Source organism: Morone saxatilis, unplaced genomic scaffold (assembly GCF_004916995.1).
Source record: "Morone saxatilis isolate NCDOM2014 unplaced genomic scaffold, NCSU_SB_2.0 Contig7, whole genome shotgun sequence".
In the NCBI taxonomy this organism is placed as follows: Eukaryota; Metazoa; Chordata; class Actinopteri; family Moronidae; genus Morone; species Morone saxatilis.
The window spans coordinates 17,091,283-17,105,893 of NW_023340246.1; the positions used below are offsets into that span (position 1 = coordinate 17,091,283).

General features: G+C 43.2%; 1 protein-coding gene across 1 annotated transcript in view; it reads left to right on the plus strand.

The window, feature by feature from the left end:
• LOC118340856 (nesprin-1-like) overlaps nt 1-14,611 on the plus strand; it is a gene marked incomplete in the record, with an annotated part of 73,189 nt that overhangs the window by 562 nt on the left and 58,016 nt on the right. Inside the window, 14 exon segments of the mRNA XM_035679008.1 lie at nt 224-406; nt 516-617; nt 1,390-1,593; nt 2,037-2,244; nt 2,921-3,033; nt 3,277-3,482; nt 3,582-3,743; nt 3,841-4,120; nt 4,367-4,539; nt 5,764-6,073; nt 6,195-6,359; nt 7,933-8,292; nt 9,767-9,903; nt 12,448-12,625. Of these exon segments, the coding sequence (XP_035534901.1) occupies nt 224-406; nt 516-617; nt 1,390-1,593; nt 2,037-2,244; nt 2,921-3,033; nt 3,277-3,482; nt 3,582-3,743; nt 3,841-4,120; nt 4,367-4,539; nt 5,764-6,073; nt 6,195-6,359; nt 7,933-8,292; nt 9,767-9,903; nt 12,448-12,625 (2,781 nt within the window).

Below are 14,611 nucleotides of genomic sequence, written 5' to 3' on the forward strand. Positions count from 1 at the left end.
CGTTATCTGCCTCTCTGTCTCTCTCTCTCACTTCTCATCCCCACATCTGTCAAACCAATTAAGTCTCGTTTTCCTTCCATCTCCCAGTAAAGCATACTGTTCCTTGTTACACGGAGGGAAAACTAAACACAAAGAGGGAGAGAGAGATCCTACCTTTCCTGTTGATTGAGATGTATCCTGTTCTGTACTCAGATAGACAGACTGCTGGTCTTTGTTCCTTCAGGTCTCAGAGAGAATACAAACCAACACAGAGAGACTGGGCTACTGTGTAGCTCTGTGGGATGACCTCAAGTCCATGGAGCAGGACATTAATCAATGGACCGCCAGCTCCATTGCTGATCTCACAGACAGTGTCACCAATCTCAGCGATAAAGAGAGGACTGAAGCCCATCTTGCTACCTTTCAGGTCAGAGCACGGTGGACAGTCTGCATGAGAGTGTACGATGATTGTAGCGTAACAGTCGGTTCAGAGCAAGTGTGATTTACTTGAAAATGTCCGGTGCTTTGATCTACAGGCTGAGGTTGAGAAGAGGGAGCAGAGGTTGGATGTCCTGCAGGAGAGAGTGACAGAGCTGAAAGAGCGAGCCAAACTGCAGGAAACTCCATTACAAATGCAGGTGAATATGACTGGGAAGAGAAATACGGGAGGATTTTTCTGAAATTATTATAGCAAAAAAAATATTTTCTCCATTAGGCCAAGGCTAATGTTACACAAAGGATTTGATATAATACACCCAGATAGTTTTCGGTTCTGTTCAGGTCAAGCACTGTATGTGGAGGCAGGTGTGGGAAATTATAATACTACTAATTATTATTAAAAAATAATAATTATTGTTTGGCTGAATGTTTTGTTTTGTTATGAAACAATGTTCATCTTGTGATGCAAGACAAATCTATTAGAGAAATCTGTCATTAAAGTTATCCTGATATAATATAATGGCCTATTGCTACAAAATCTTTCAATAAAATTGATAATACTTTTTATAACACTGTGATAAATCAGTGCTTATATTAATGTAATTGTATCTCATAACTGTATTGTTTGTTATTATTTTTCAATAGTATTAAAAAGTAATATAAAAAGAATGAATAAGCAGTAATAATATAATATTTTTTGTTTTTTGCAGAAGGCAAGACATTTCATTATTGGAACAACCTTCAATCTTAAATGTTTTTATTTGAAAGCTTGTCGTAATTGTGATTGTTTTGAACTGTTTTTCTATTATAGAAAAGTAGAACTATTATAAAACTTCAAACACTGCAAAAATAAAGACCTACATCGACGTAGTTCAAAGGAGCATCAAACTGCACATGAAAGCACTTGACATGCATGTTGTTTATATGGGATTTTGGTTGTATAATGTTGCTTAATATCTTATATTTTACCAGGTCCTGGAGTCAGACCTGAGGAAGAAAATGGCCCATGCGCAGGAGGTGTACAATCAGGCCAAACACACTCTGACCTACTTCAGTTTCCAGAAGCAGCGACTGGAGGACCTCATGTCCCAGATGGCTGAGCGGCTGAAGGCCGTTGAGGGTTCATTATCTGACCTCACTGATACCACTTCTCCTGAAGATATTGGTACTGTTAAGGTATGACACTGTCAATTCGTTTAGCAAGATTCATACAACACAACAATCTAAGAACTAATATTGTTATACAGTACATGCCTTAATTATTTAAAAGATTGCCCTCAAGAGTATAGCTAAGGAAGGCACGGCAAGTTTATTTGTGTTGCAACTTTCAAGCAATTCAAAACGCTTTAAATAGGGTGAAGAAATGTGTTGGAACACATTTTAAAATGTAAAATTAAAACACAATACATAAGAAATAAAATAGAATAATTATTATGGTGGTCAAAGGACACTACTCTACCCAAGTACTTCCTAAATTAAATTCTGAGCACTAACTTTTGGGTATAGTACTCTTCAAATACCTACCTACCCTACCTACTCCTTCCACCACCCTGTTGCCCTAATTAGCAATATATATGAAGGCTTGTCTTTTTATTTTTCCCTACTTTTTTAAATCACAGGACCTGCAGACTGTTGTGCAGCAGCAGAGGGCAGACATGGACTCGGCTAGAGATGCCCTGAGTGCCCTCTGCAGGTCTCATCCCTCGCAGGAGCTGTCATGCCTCTCCTCTGAGCTCACCTCCATCGCCAAGCGCACGGAGGCCGTCGCACAGCGCTGTGCCAAGACCAGGGGCAACCTGCAGGATGGGTTACAGCTCCACTTCAACGGTAAGAGATAAGAACATGTACTTTAGTTTGGATTTTGTGGCATTATATTTAGTCTGGATAGTCACTGTTTATTACATTCTTTCCTGAAGGGTTTTATTGTTCTTTACCTCCATCAAATACGTCTTGTAATTTATGTAACAGTAACAGCACTCAGGTAAGCACTATGACTTCTCCCTTATAAGCAGGAATACACATTTTAATGGCACTTAAAATCTCATAATCACCCAATCAAATAGTGCACAACTACATGATGCAATGTCATTTGTTCATGTTAGTGGTGCAACAGATTTAGTGTTGATTATCCTACATTTTTCCCCAGAGCACACTCAATCCGCCCACTACAACCCACACTCCACTGACACACACTGTCTGGTACACCGGTGCGCTCTCATTGCTCAGACACACACCTGTGCCTCGGAGAGTAATGCAGCTCTCGTCACATCTGCTCTCGAGGGAGTCATTTTCAGCTTGTTGGCAAGGCAACCCAGTGCTGCACAGCATGGACACGCCCACACTTACCCATCTGCCTCTGCCTCTTTTCGCTCTCCTCCTTCTGGTTCCTTCGCTTCTTAAATCTTCTTTGCCTTTATTTTTACCACTAATCAGTTTTCTTCAACTTGTCACCACATTTTTGATTTGCTTTTAATCGACCTGTTCTTTCTGTTCCTCGAAGCAGAGCTTGTCCAAGACTTCCACTCCTGGCTTGCAGATCTGAAGCTGGAGCTGAAAGAATGTTCTAATCAATCAGGAGATGTTGCCACCCTTGGAAGCAAGTTGCAAAGGCTAAAGGTATTGTTATATGTCATACTTTTATACTTTATTTTTCATTGTGCAGTTGTCTCAGTAACTTTACTTGTTGATACTGGCAAAGCAAGGTATCAACAAGTAAAGCAAGCAATAATTATATCATAGTAAATATTTAAAGTGAATATGTCATATGTTTAAAACTGAAGTTAGTGGCTCTTCATTTCTTAAAATCAGCAGCGACATATCAGTTTTTATTAGCAACATGTTCCTCCTCCTAATCCACAGGTGTCAGTCGAGCAGACATCAGAGGGTGAGAAGCGTCTCTCTCAGGTTTGTGAGGAAGCCGAGAGGCTCCAGCTCCACCTGTCTAAAGCTGGAGCAGCACAGGTCCAAGAGCGTCTCTCCTCCTGTCAGAGAGAGTGGAGGAACTACCTGGACAGCTGCTCTCAGAGCCGACGAGACTTGGAGGAGAGTATTGACCTTCTGAACAAGTAAGTCATCACTCTTATTGTGTCCTGTATGTATGCAACGGAATTTGAATTAAATGGAAATATGCCTCTCCTCTCCTCTCCTCCCCTACTCCCCCGCAGTTTTAATGGCTGTGTGGAGGGTATAAGAGACTGGCTGAAGCAGATGGATCTCAGCCTCAAGAGCGAGCCTGTTTTCGGGGCGGAGAGCCAGCAAGGAGCCTCAGACACCACAGAAGAGCTGGAGAGGATGGAAAACCTCCATAAGGAACTGCTCGCAAGAAGGTACGTATGTGTGGGTGTGTGAGGCCATATGTTATTGAAGCCGTAGCATGGGGCTGTTAAATATTCTGAACAATAACATATCATTGTCTCTTACAAGGGAGTCCATCGAGTGTCTCTGCCAGGAGGCCCAGTCTCTGTCTGAAGCAGGCCGGGGGTCAGGAGGAGAGGTCAGAGTGACAAGCCAACTCCAGATGGAGCACCAGGCCTTGCTGAAGGCAGCCAGGGAGAGACTGCGGGGCTGCCAAGAGAGCCAGGCCTTTGGAGAGACCCTCCAAGGGGTATGGGCCTGGCTGGAGGAGATCCAGGAGAGACTGGGTACAGTAGACAGCACCATGGGGACCAAAGAACAGTTAGAGCAGAGGCTGGAGACTGTGCAGGTGAGAGAGGGTTTTAGCTATTTGACTATACTCATCTGTAACTTCCATGATATACCATATATAATGAAATGTATGTAGTGGTTGTTGTGATCTTTAAAAATGCACACATTTGTTTTGGACAGACTTTTATTTACGTTCTACTGTTCTTGCAGTAAACACAAGAGGGGGCTGTTTGCTTGAAGAAGTATTCATCCAACTCTCTCATGTCTAAATCCAGTTTACTCTGACCCCGCTCTGTTTGCACAGGACATCCTGCTTTTGAAGGGAGAGGGTGAGGTCAAGCTGAATATGGCGATGGGTAAGGGCGAGTTGGCCCTGCGGAGCTATGGCGCCACTGGACAGGAAGTGGTCCGCTCTCAGCTACAGGAAGTGGAGGATGCGTGGGCCACGCTACTTGTGACTGCCATGAGCTGCCACAGGTAGACTGCTCACCTTGTTCCATCACCTGGAATATAATCTGATGTCTTATTCTCCATATGAGCAAGTATAGCCATTTATACACCATAACTGGTAATAAAAGTGGTCCTGCCTTTAAGTTAATATTCTTCATTCATTGTATAGTTTAATTTACAGAAACTGGACAAACTGCAGTTAACTGTAAACAAATTATCATTCAGTCATTCTCATTTTTTGCTTATTTTAATGTATCATTAAAACATTCACCCCTGGACATTTTAGAGGCCATTTACCCATGTGCCAAAAAAATTCCCTCTCTTGGGAGCAGGTTATTTTCATCATGATAGATTGATGTCTCAATGCCATTAATTACCATTAGGTTAAATACATAATGAGAAGTATTTGTCTCATTTTGTAACTCTGATTGATGTTTCTGATTTAGTGCTCTTTTCTGTGTGTGTGCACATATGCAGGCATGACAGCATGCACATGCATCTGTGTGTGTGTGTGTGTGTGTGTGTGTGTGTTTAATTGAGCAATTATGGCCCCTCCTAGAAAAAATTGATCCCATTAGGGACTAAATGGTGGATGGCAAACAGTGGGTCACACATGGGGTGTGTTTGGGTTTTAAGAGGAAAAGGATAACAGGAGGACGAGGGTAGCAGGTGAAATAGAGGTGTGTGTGTGTGTGTGTGTGTGTGTGTGTGTGGATATTGGTGTTATTTGTACATGCAGGGGTAACAGATGGCAAGGAAAATTGGGGGTGTGTATTTTTGTCCATGTGTGTTTGAACCACCCAATAAAAGGGGATAAAGGCACTAAGCCAGGATTACAGGCAGAAGATATTTCTTTACCATTCGATGGGTGTGAAATATAAACTGTACCTGTGTATGTGTATTATTATTAGTATAGTATGTACAGACTTTATGTACCAGAATGATCTGAGTTTAAAGTAACCAGATGAAAAATGTCAGTAGTTCTTGGGTTACTTTTTACTTACATTTACGCTGCACATTTTTATATATCTGCATATGCTTTATGTTGCTTACAAATCAAAGTATTCAAATCAATATGTAATATATTAGACAAAAGTTCAACATCAACTAAATTGTGTTGGTTTTTAAAAAAAAAAACCCTCCCCACATGTTGGATTTCTCCTGGTCAGATGTTTTCTGTTTATTCAGAATGTGTAATTCCCATATGTGCCTGTCACAGACTAACACAGAGATCTACTGTCTTCACTCCAGTCGTTTAGAGTGGACCGTGTCACAGTGGGGTGGATACCTGGAGAGTGCTGCCCAGCTGCGGTGCTGGATGGAGGCTGTAGAGCATGAGGTGTGCGCCCCTCTCACCCCCCAGCCAGGGCCCAGAGAAAAGGCCTCCCAGCTAGAGCGACTTAGAGCCCTGCTGGCTGACCTGGAAGACCACCAGGTGTCGCTGTCCAGCCTGGAAGAAAAAGCTAGAGAGCTGTTCAAGAAGACTGGTGATGCCAGCTTTAACCATGGTGCCCGCACCCAGCTGCAGGCGCAGTTTGATGACCTCACAGTCTTGGTGGAGGTTCGATGTTACTTTATCTTTCAGTATATTTAGTAAAAAACCTTGAAACTCTTGAGTTTACCAAACAGTTTTTGCAGTATTACAAACTAATGATGTCTCTTTTGACTGTTGGTGTCTTTAGGAGAGAGTACGTCTCGCGCAGGCAGTAGTGTTGGAACACCAAGAATACCTGGAGGCTGTGAGGGAACTCACCGATTGGCTTATGACTGCTGGAGAGGAGCTACAGCATTGGTCTGATACATCAGGAGACTCTGCCTCCATCAAAAAGAAACTGTCAGAAGTGAGGGTAAGGCAGGGTGTCAACATACAAAAAAACCTTCTTGTTGATGCCGACTGACACTCCTTTTGTTCTCTTTGTATACACTTTTATCAAGATTTGACAATTTGACAATTCCCCCCCAAAATCCTGATCAGTTCCTGATCCATACATTGACAGATAATAGTGTACCACATCTGACAGGTGACAAGCCTATTGTGCTGAGGAGTGGGCATAGGTGTGGCATTATTTTATTAGTTTGACATTATTGTCAAAGCAAACTATTTTACTTTTATTTGAACTTCATCTATTGAAAATCAAAAGTGCCTCTCTATGGTAATACAGTTTGGACGACAACAGTCTTATTACAATGCTCATTCAGCGGCTTTTCTTAAGTTTTCAATAATCTTTATCTGCCCATGGCGTTTGCCCAGTTGTTATTTAAATTTAAATTTTTTGGTTGGTTGGTTCAAGATTCCTTATTGAATCATGATTCATTCTCCTTTGGGCCATATTTGTTTGTCCCTTATGTATGATTGTTGTAAACTAATTACATGTTTGTTGAAATATTACCTCTGTGCACATCAGTTAGACCACACCATAAGAGTGCTTCTAAATAATAATTCAACCAAGTGCCATTGAAAATGGTACAGTATATCATTTTTATTTTCAGGCACTATAAGTCTGACAGTAAGCTATGTTTCACTGAATTAACCCCACTGTCAGTGTTATTTGTGTTGTGTTTTTGTAAAACTACACCCAGTTTGAAGGTGTTTCTAAGGTAACTGATTACTAAATTATCTGATCTAATCTTAATAGACTCCTGCTATGAAGGATGACAACCTATGTAGGGAATTGGAAATGGTTCTCAGTTTGTTCCCATATTGCAGCCAGATATCTCTCCTGGCACATTTTACTGCCAGTAAGTTGGTCTATTACGGTGTAAAAAAAGGTAAAAGAGAGCAGCAGTGAAATTAATGACAAAGCTTTTCCCTGTTCAATAATTCTGCAATTACAGAGCAGAGAAAATATGTGAGCAGATATTGATTTGCATGTAAATTTCACACACGGGTCCTAATTATCACATTATAAATGTGTATTTGTAGAGCCATAGTGTGAAGCATTTCAGTAGAAGAGGAAATATAATTTGTTGTACACACAAGCCTTTTTCATTTCCCATTCATGATTTCAAGGTTAATGTTCATATCCTTCTACTGGCGCATCCTAAAATGATCAGATGCTGTTTTTTTTGTTCTCTTTTAATCCCCCCATCAGCCCACTGCTATCACATCACATTCAAGTGTTTGCTTTTCACACCCTCTGCCTTCCAAGTGCTACCTTTCCACACAGAATGAGAGATGGAGGCGGAGAGGGCTGGAGGATGAAATTAGTAATATAAAGAGAATATTGAGATAGCAAATGAAAATACAGGACATCAGAACTAATGGTCCAAAGACAGAATCAAAGGGATAAAAAAATAGAAAGTGATGAAGCAATGTAGGCAGCTTTAAATAGAATCGACTGCACATCCGGAGATTGCGGTTTCCGTAGCCACAGTTTCCGTAGCAACTTTCTCTCCTGTCCACCCTCCCTATCTTTTCAGGAGCGTGTGGAGTGTCGGCTACTGGAAGGCCGAGAGCGCCTCAGTCGGGTGCGTCGGAGCGCAGCATCCACGGCGGAGCACACGGCAGCGGGTGGCTGTGAGGCCATGGACCGACAGCTGGGGGCGCTGTCCCAGGCTCTGGAGCAGTGGGAGGGGGCTGCCCTGAGGGCCAGAGATGGCCTGGAGGGGGCCCTGGCTGCCGCTGCAGCCTCAGAGGAGGAATATGACCGCCTAACCGCCCGCCTGGAGGATGAGTTGAAAGAGCTGGATGGACGACTGAGGGGGTGGAGCCAGGAGTTGATCAAAGCTGAAGGGCAGAGCAACGGCGAAGAAGCAGTGGAGGGATGGCAGCTGGCTAAGGTATAGTAGCACAAGATTTAAATAAATGGCAGCATAATGTCTCAATTATTCTTCTCACAATAGTTTATTTGAAAAAAATTGTAAATAATAAAAACTCTTCTATTCAACTGGGATTTGGGTTGGCGAACTGTGATGTGTAAAAAGCGTGCAGCTTTGTACCATGTTAATTTTAGAGAAGAGGTGATTAGCATTGTTTAATGGAAAGTACCCGCAGGCAAACACACACACACAGTGTGCAGACATACATCCACGGCATTCAGCTATGTTTTCTCTGTCAGTAATTATCCATTCTATTTGTAAATCCTAAAAACAGATTAGTTTGTAAATCAGCTTTACTGGGATGACGAAGGAGTGACAGCTACAATCCCATCAGTTTCTCTTGTTTTCTCTTCATTCTGTCTTCCCCTTCTACCCCCCTCCTCCTTTTTTGCCATTATTTTCCACTATCTCTCCCTCCCAAACATTCCCCCTCTCCATCCCTTCCCCTTTCCCCTTTCTGTACCCTGACTTGTTTGACAGTGTGCAGCAGTGATGTCTTTCTCGACTGCAGGGGTTGTTTCATAGATGCTCTCGCTCCTCACCTCCCCTGGTGCTCTGTTTCTAACCTCCACAGGATGTTTACAGTGTGACAATTTCTCTGTATTGTCAAAGCCATGCCGGTACACCCGCACACTCCTCCCCTGGCTTTTTTGGCCATGCCTTTCTCTGGTTTTCCTCAATTTGGGGCTGTCAAAGAACAGAGGAGGAGTCTTCCCCCTCCTCCGCTTCTCTCTCTCTCCTCCTCCAGCCTGTTTCCTGTATCTAGCCTTGTTTTCGTTACGCGCTCGTTTGTGCGCGTTTGAACCAATCCTGCATCTGTGAGGGCTGACAGCTGAATTCCACCGGGAGAGAGCGTGAGAGAGTGAGAGGGAGGACAAACGTGTGAGAGGGATTGAGTGCAAGGAGTGGGAGGAGGGAGAGAGGAGGGAAGAGAAAGTAGTAGAACGATAGGAGGAGGGAAAGAGAAGAGGGAGAAGAGGGAGAAGAGAGCAACGAGTCCAGCAGAACAGGGAGGGAGGGAGGGTTGTTTATTGGGAGTACGTCAGAAAGAGAGCGAGCGGTTGAGAGTCAGAGAGTCAGAGAGAGAGCTTGTACATATTTCATGGGACAGGATTTCATGACTGTGTGAGTCCAGAATGTGAGGCACGCGGAGGAGAGCGGGAGAACGGTATCCACAGCTCCTTCCTGACACACTCTGCGAAGAACAGAAATGCTATTGTACAAGCAGCACTGTGAGTATGTGTTGGAGCGTGTGTGTGTGTGTATGTATGTGAGAAGAGCGAGAAGGACCGAGCCAGGGTGTGAATAGGAATGCGAGTGCACTTATTGAAGGGTGTCATAGAGAGCTGTTAGGTGCTTGTCTTTCCTTGACACACACAGACACACACACACATACGCAATCTGAGCCAACTGGTGTCTGTTTTGTGTTGTTTAGGATATTCTGGAGGGCTTGCAGAGCGCCGAGCCGATGGCAGAGAAGTTGAAAGGCCAACTGAACGACCTGGTGCGATACTCCAGAGACCTGGGCTCACAATCAGATCGGGTCACTGCGCTAATCAAACAGCACAACAGGTGAGAGGAGTCCTTCTGCTTTCGTAAAGAGCGTGTGGTGGAAAACACTCCTGTTTGTGTTTTTAATTATGTGCATTTGAAATGAAGTTGATATTTATTGGCCAAGGCTGGGCGATTTCTTAATATTATCATTTATAGAAATAGAAAATGTCTATCATAATAACATATCTTACCATGTTATTGTTCTATAGGTTTCTGTTCAGTTGTATAATTCAGAAAACTAACACAATTAGTTAGGAAAGTTCTTTTTTACACATAAGAATTTAGTATCATGCAGCACATAACATTGGAACGTAGCTGCTTTGCATAATTGCATAATTTCTTTGAATGTGGCATATATTTGCTGTATACCTGACTTGGAATATATCTTTAATACTATACATAGATAAAGATTTCAAACATATTGCATAGCCCTGTTATAAGCACAATACGGAAGGAGTCCTGTACATAATAAGATTTAAAAATGCACAGATCAGACCATGCATAACACACTCATTCATTCTATAACACAATAGAAGAAGGGCAGAGTTCTCCCCCAAAAACTCAAACAGGATTACAGCTCAGTTTTACATGCTTATTTGTGTTAGAGGTGTGTGTGTGTGTGTGTGGCCATCTCGCACACAGAGTCCTGACATGTGTGTCAGCCAGGCGAAGGTGAAAGATGACAGAGAGCACTAGAGCCACCAGTTGCTACGCGACATTTAACTACCACCGCTTTTTCACTGTTTGTTTTGGTTTGTGTCCCTTTTCCAGTTTAATTTTATGCCAGGCTGAGTGTGAATGGAGGGAAATCAGATACATTAGGATGGTTGATTTTTCCATGCTGATACGTTGCATGCCTTAGTCTATTTACTGAGCCCTAATTGCCTGATTTTGAGCCCACAACTTAGCCTGTGTTCATTCAGCGCTTGTTTGTGAACACACCATGCGGCAATGCCTTCTCAAAAGAACAGCAGTGCATGCAAAAGAACATGCATGCACACAACCCATACATATTCAGCACACGCGTACACAAGTATGGACCAATGCAGCAGCGCAAATCACCTACTGAATTTGCATAAACGTAGCATAGTCATTTTGAGATATTACAGGGTTGTGTGAAAAAGCACTGTGCACATTTATTGGCAGACAACCTGAGTGAGGTCAACTTGTTGGAGATGCTTTGGCGGTTAATTGGCTTTGGCTGCTGATTGGCAAAAACACCACCCTTCCTCATTCACTTGGCTTTTTAGTCTGTAATAGACTTGGCCTGTGCGCTCTTTGCACCTGTCCTGCATTAAGCACTGCGGAAAAAGAGAAGAGCAAGGAGGAATACAGGAGGAAAGCAGTAACTCTCCTCGTTTTCTTCATAGCACATGCCGGATTTTGTCTGTCACAGCAGAAAAAAGTGCTTCTTCCACACTCACGGTATCCCCACTGTGTTACCCTTTCATGCCCTCATCGCATCATTAAAACTCAAGGGTGTTTGTGTGTGTGTGTGTCGGCAGGAGGTTGTGTGTGATTTTTGCCTTGTTTTTTCATGTCTCCCTTTGGACATCATCTCTTGCTTAAACAGCTGCGCACCTTGTTTACCTGCTGTCACCCTTTTTATCACGCCTTCCCTTCCCTCCTTTTAACCTTCACCCACTGCCCAATATCTATGACAACTAATGACTCTCTTCTTCAGTCGTCATACATGTTCCTCATATTAACATCTTGTAGTTGCCATGTGCAGATATTGTAAAGGTGAGAATTGTCTGCAGATACGGCTGCTTTATTGACTATTGACTAGTGACTTACAGTATTGTGATACATGATCTCACTTCTTTCCTGTTTTTATTTGTTCTTTGTCATAAATCTTATCTGTCACTTAAAGAAGGATTTCACCTTTTAAAATCTCAGCTTTATTCCACATGTCTATTGAAATCCTTTTATATACTAAATGTACTTCAATAAGCTTCAAATACCTGTTACCAGTCTGTATTGTTGCTGTACCTCCGGCTATAAATTCTGAAGGATGTACGTGTGAACAACAGAGAAAAGTTCCTGGTGAAAAAACACAACCCACTAAAATGTCAAAGTGTCTCTTTAATAGATCATCACCCTTCGCTGTAACCTCTCCGTCACACACTGTATCCCTGTCATATCCTTTCCTTCTCACCCTTTCTCTTACAGCATCAATCTGTCATCCCTCGTTCCCTCCATCTTGTCACCCCTGTGAACTCTTGCCCCACTCATATGTTGCCTCTCAACCCCCACCTACGCAGTAGCCCTCACCCCCATCCCCCACTCTCCCTCTTTGCCCCAACGCTCATTCCTTCCACTTCACCCACTTTGCCATTTCTCCACCTGCTAGTTCCCACTCCTGCTCATGTCCCAGGCTTCCCTCTCTCCTCCTCCTCCATAGCGTGAGGACAGTATGTACAGTATCTGAGCATCTGCACATGTACCTCTTTGTTTTGATGCACACATGGGCAGTAGACTGCAAGCACTTCCTCCGGTTGTAACCCCTTTCTTTCTTTGTTCATTTCTCGTCCTTAACGTTTTTTTTCTCTTGCCCCCCAGTCTCAGCCTTCGTGCATCCAGGGAGTGTCAAAATAAAGAGCGTTTGTTGGAGCAGAGGTTCCGTGCAGCCCTGAGAGACTTCCAGCAGTGGTTGGTCAACGCCAAAATCAGCACCGCCAAATGCTTTGATGTGCCACAGAGCGTCGCCGAGGCCTCCACTGCACTGCAGAGGATCCAAGTAAGAGATATCTTTTTCTCAGCTCTTATTTACAGTGAACATCTTAAATTCTTACTATGTTCTGAAAACATTGGTGTCATGAAATTGTGACCATGTGCAGGTCCTTACTCTGTTGTTCTCGCACCCGTACATTGCTGATATCACTTGGAAATCAGGTTTTTTTTCAGTCTGTTCAGCTGTTACCGCTCTTACCTAGTTGTGATTCTGTTTATTGCTGCTTGAAATACAAAGTCCACCACCTGCTGTGCACCAGAGAGTTTTCCCAGGGCAGACCTACCAGACACAGAACTGCAAATATACAGATTGAACCACCTTTTGTTATATTATTCAGGGATAGAAAGTAGTAGAATTGATATTTATTTGAATGTCGCTGAATATTGCTTTAATCCAGCCTTTTGAGAAAGACTTACATTTTTAATATCTTGCTTTGGTTGCCGGATAGATAATAATATTCATTCATCCTCTCTTGTCTGAGCACGGCCACACAGAATGGCTGTATAGTCTCACACTGCTGGCCATTAACTAGCTCCAGTGAAGCAGTAATGATTTCAGAGCAAGTAGCTGTTGATAGTAGTTAGGGGAGTATAATTTATTATTTATTCACTTTCATAAACCAGAGCCTGTTGAGAAAAGAAAATCAACAACCTCCTTGTCATGAGAGTCTTTTTGTGTTCTTCCGCCTTTGGGGTGCCACTTAAAAATCCTCATAAGACTGTGTACACTTTAAATCCACAGTTGCTAATTACAGACGAGTGTTAGCTTTTAATTTCTTGGCATTAATTTAGTAGGATAAACAAAGCTTGTTACCACAAAGGAAATAGCTTAAAGTGAAATGATGTAACAGTTGAAGAATCAATCCACTTTCAGTAGGAGAGTGCTCAAGGGGGATGTCTGTATTGACATGCCCACTGTTGACTGTCCTCTGGTGGGCTTGTCAGAGTGGCGGGACCTGCCGTAGGCTGGATAAGCTGAAAGCGGGCACATAGCCAAGAGGGATGAGAGAACGCTCCACAGCAGGGTCTCTGTGCCATTCTCTTCAAAATATCTGTGTCTGTCTCTTTCTGAGAAGTCTCTCTGTCTTTCTCTGAGAAGCTGGCAGGTGTAACAGTCTGGCAGCCTCTTTAGAGCACCCCAGGGTCCTGGCCGAGAGTCGGGTGCTTGTCGGTTAACGTAGACGTCCCCACATCCCTGCACCAAGACAATTAATTACCTCTCAGACACCTGACCATGTCCGCCACTACATTACCACAGAGGAATTACTATTACTGCTTTGAGCTGAGCTTTAATAGTAAGATGATAATCCTACACTAATAAAGCGCGGGACTTGATTTTACTCCACAATTTGAGGTTTTTATTAAGTGTGGGTACAACATGTGAAACATCAACGGTCCCACGAAGAAGCAGATCAGAACGGGTTATCTGAAGAGCTAATTTTCCAAAAGTTTGTCAAAGAAGTGCTGTGCAGGAGTTTTTTTGTGTGTGCTCCTTCAGGAGTTTCTACTGTAGCTGTGAGGATGAGAGGGGAATGTCACAGAGTATATGGCGGTGAGGGAAAGTGGAATACAGAGGCGGTCATGTTTTATTTATTATTGACTTGGTGAGGAATGTGGAACAATGTTTCCACATGGCTGACCTCCAGGAGGGCCAGCGTGGGAGGGGTGGGGGCATCCATTGTGTCACGCTTAATTGGTGGTATACAGTTTCATTGGCAGGGGAAGAATGGCAGTAAGTGTGAAAACGTCAGTGGATGAACAGAGAAGAGAGAGTCAGAATAAAGCGACACATACATGAAGAAAGACACAGACTTTTCTATGCTTGTGAGTGGCTATACTGTACCGTGTGTGTGTGTGTGTGTGTGTGTGTGTGTTCGTGTTTGTGCGCAAGTGATGTGCTGACTGCACAGATGGTGGAGTGGTCCCTGCTGCGCTACTGTCATCGGCTCAGCTCGGAGAGAGGGGGGTTTGTGTGTGTTTGTCTATGTGTGTG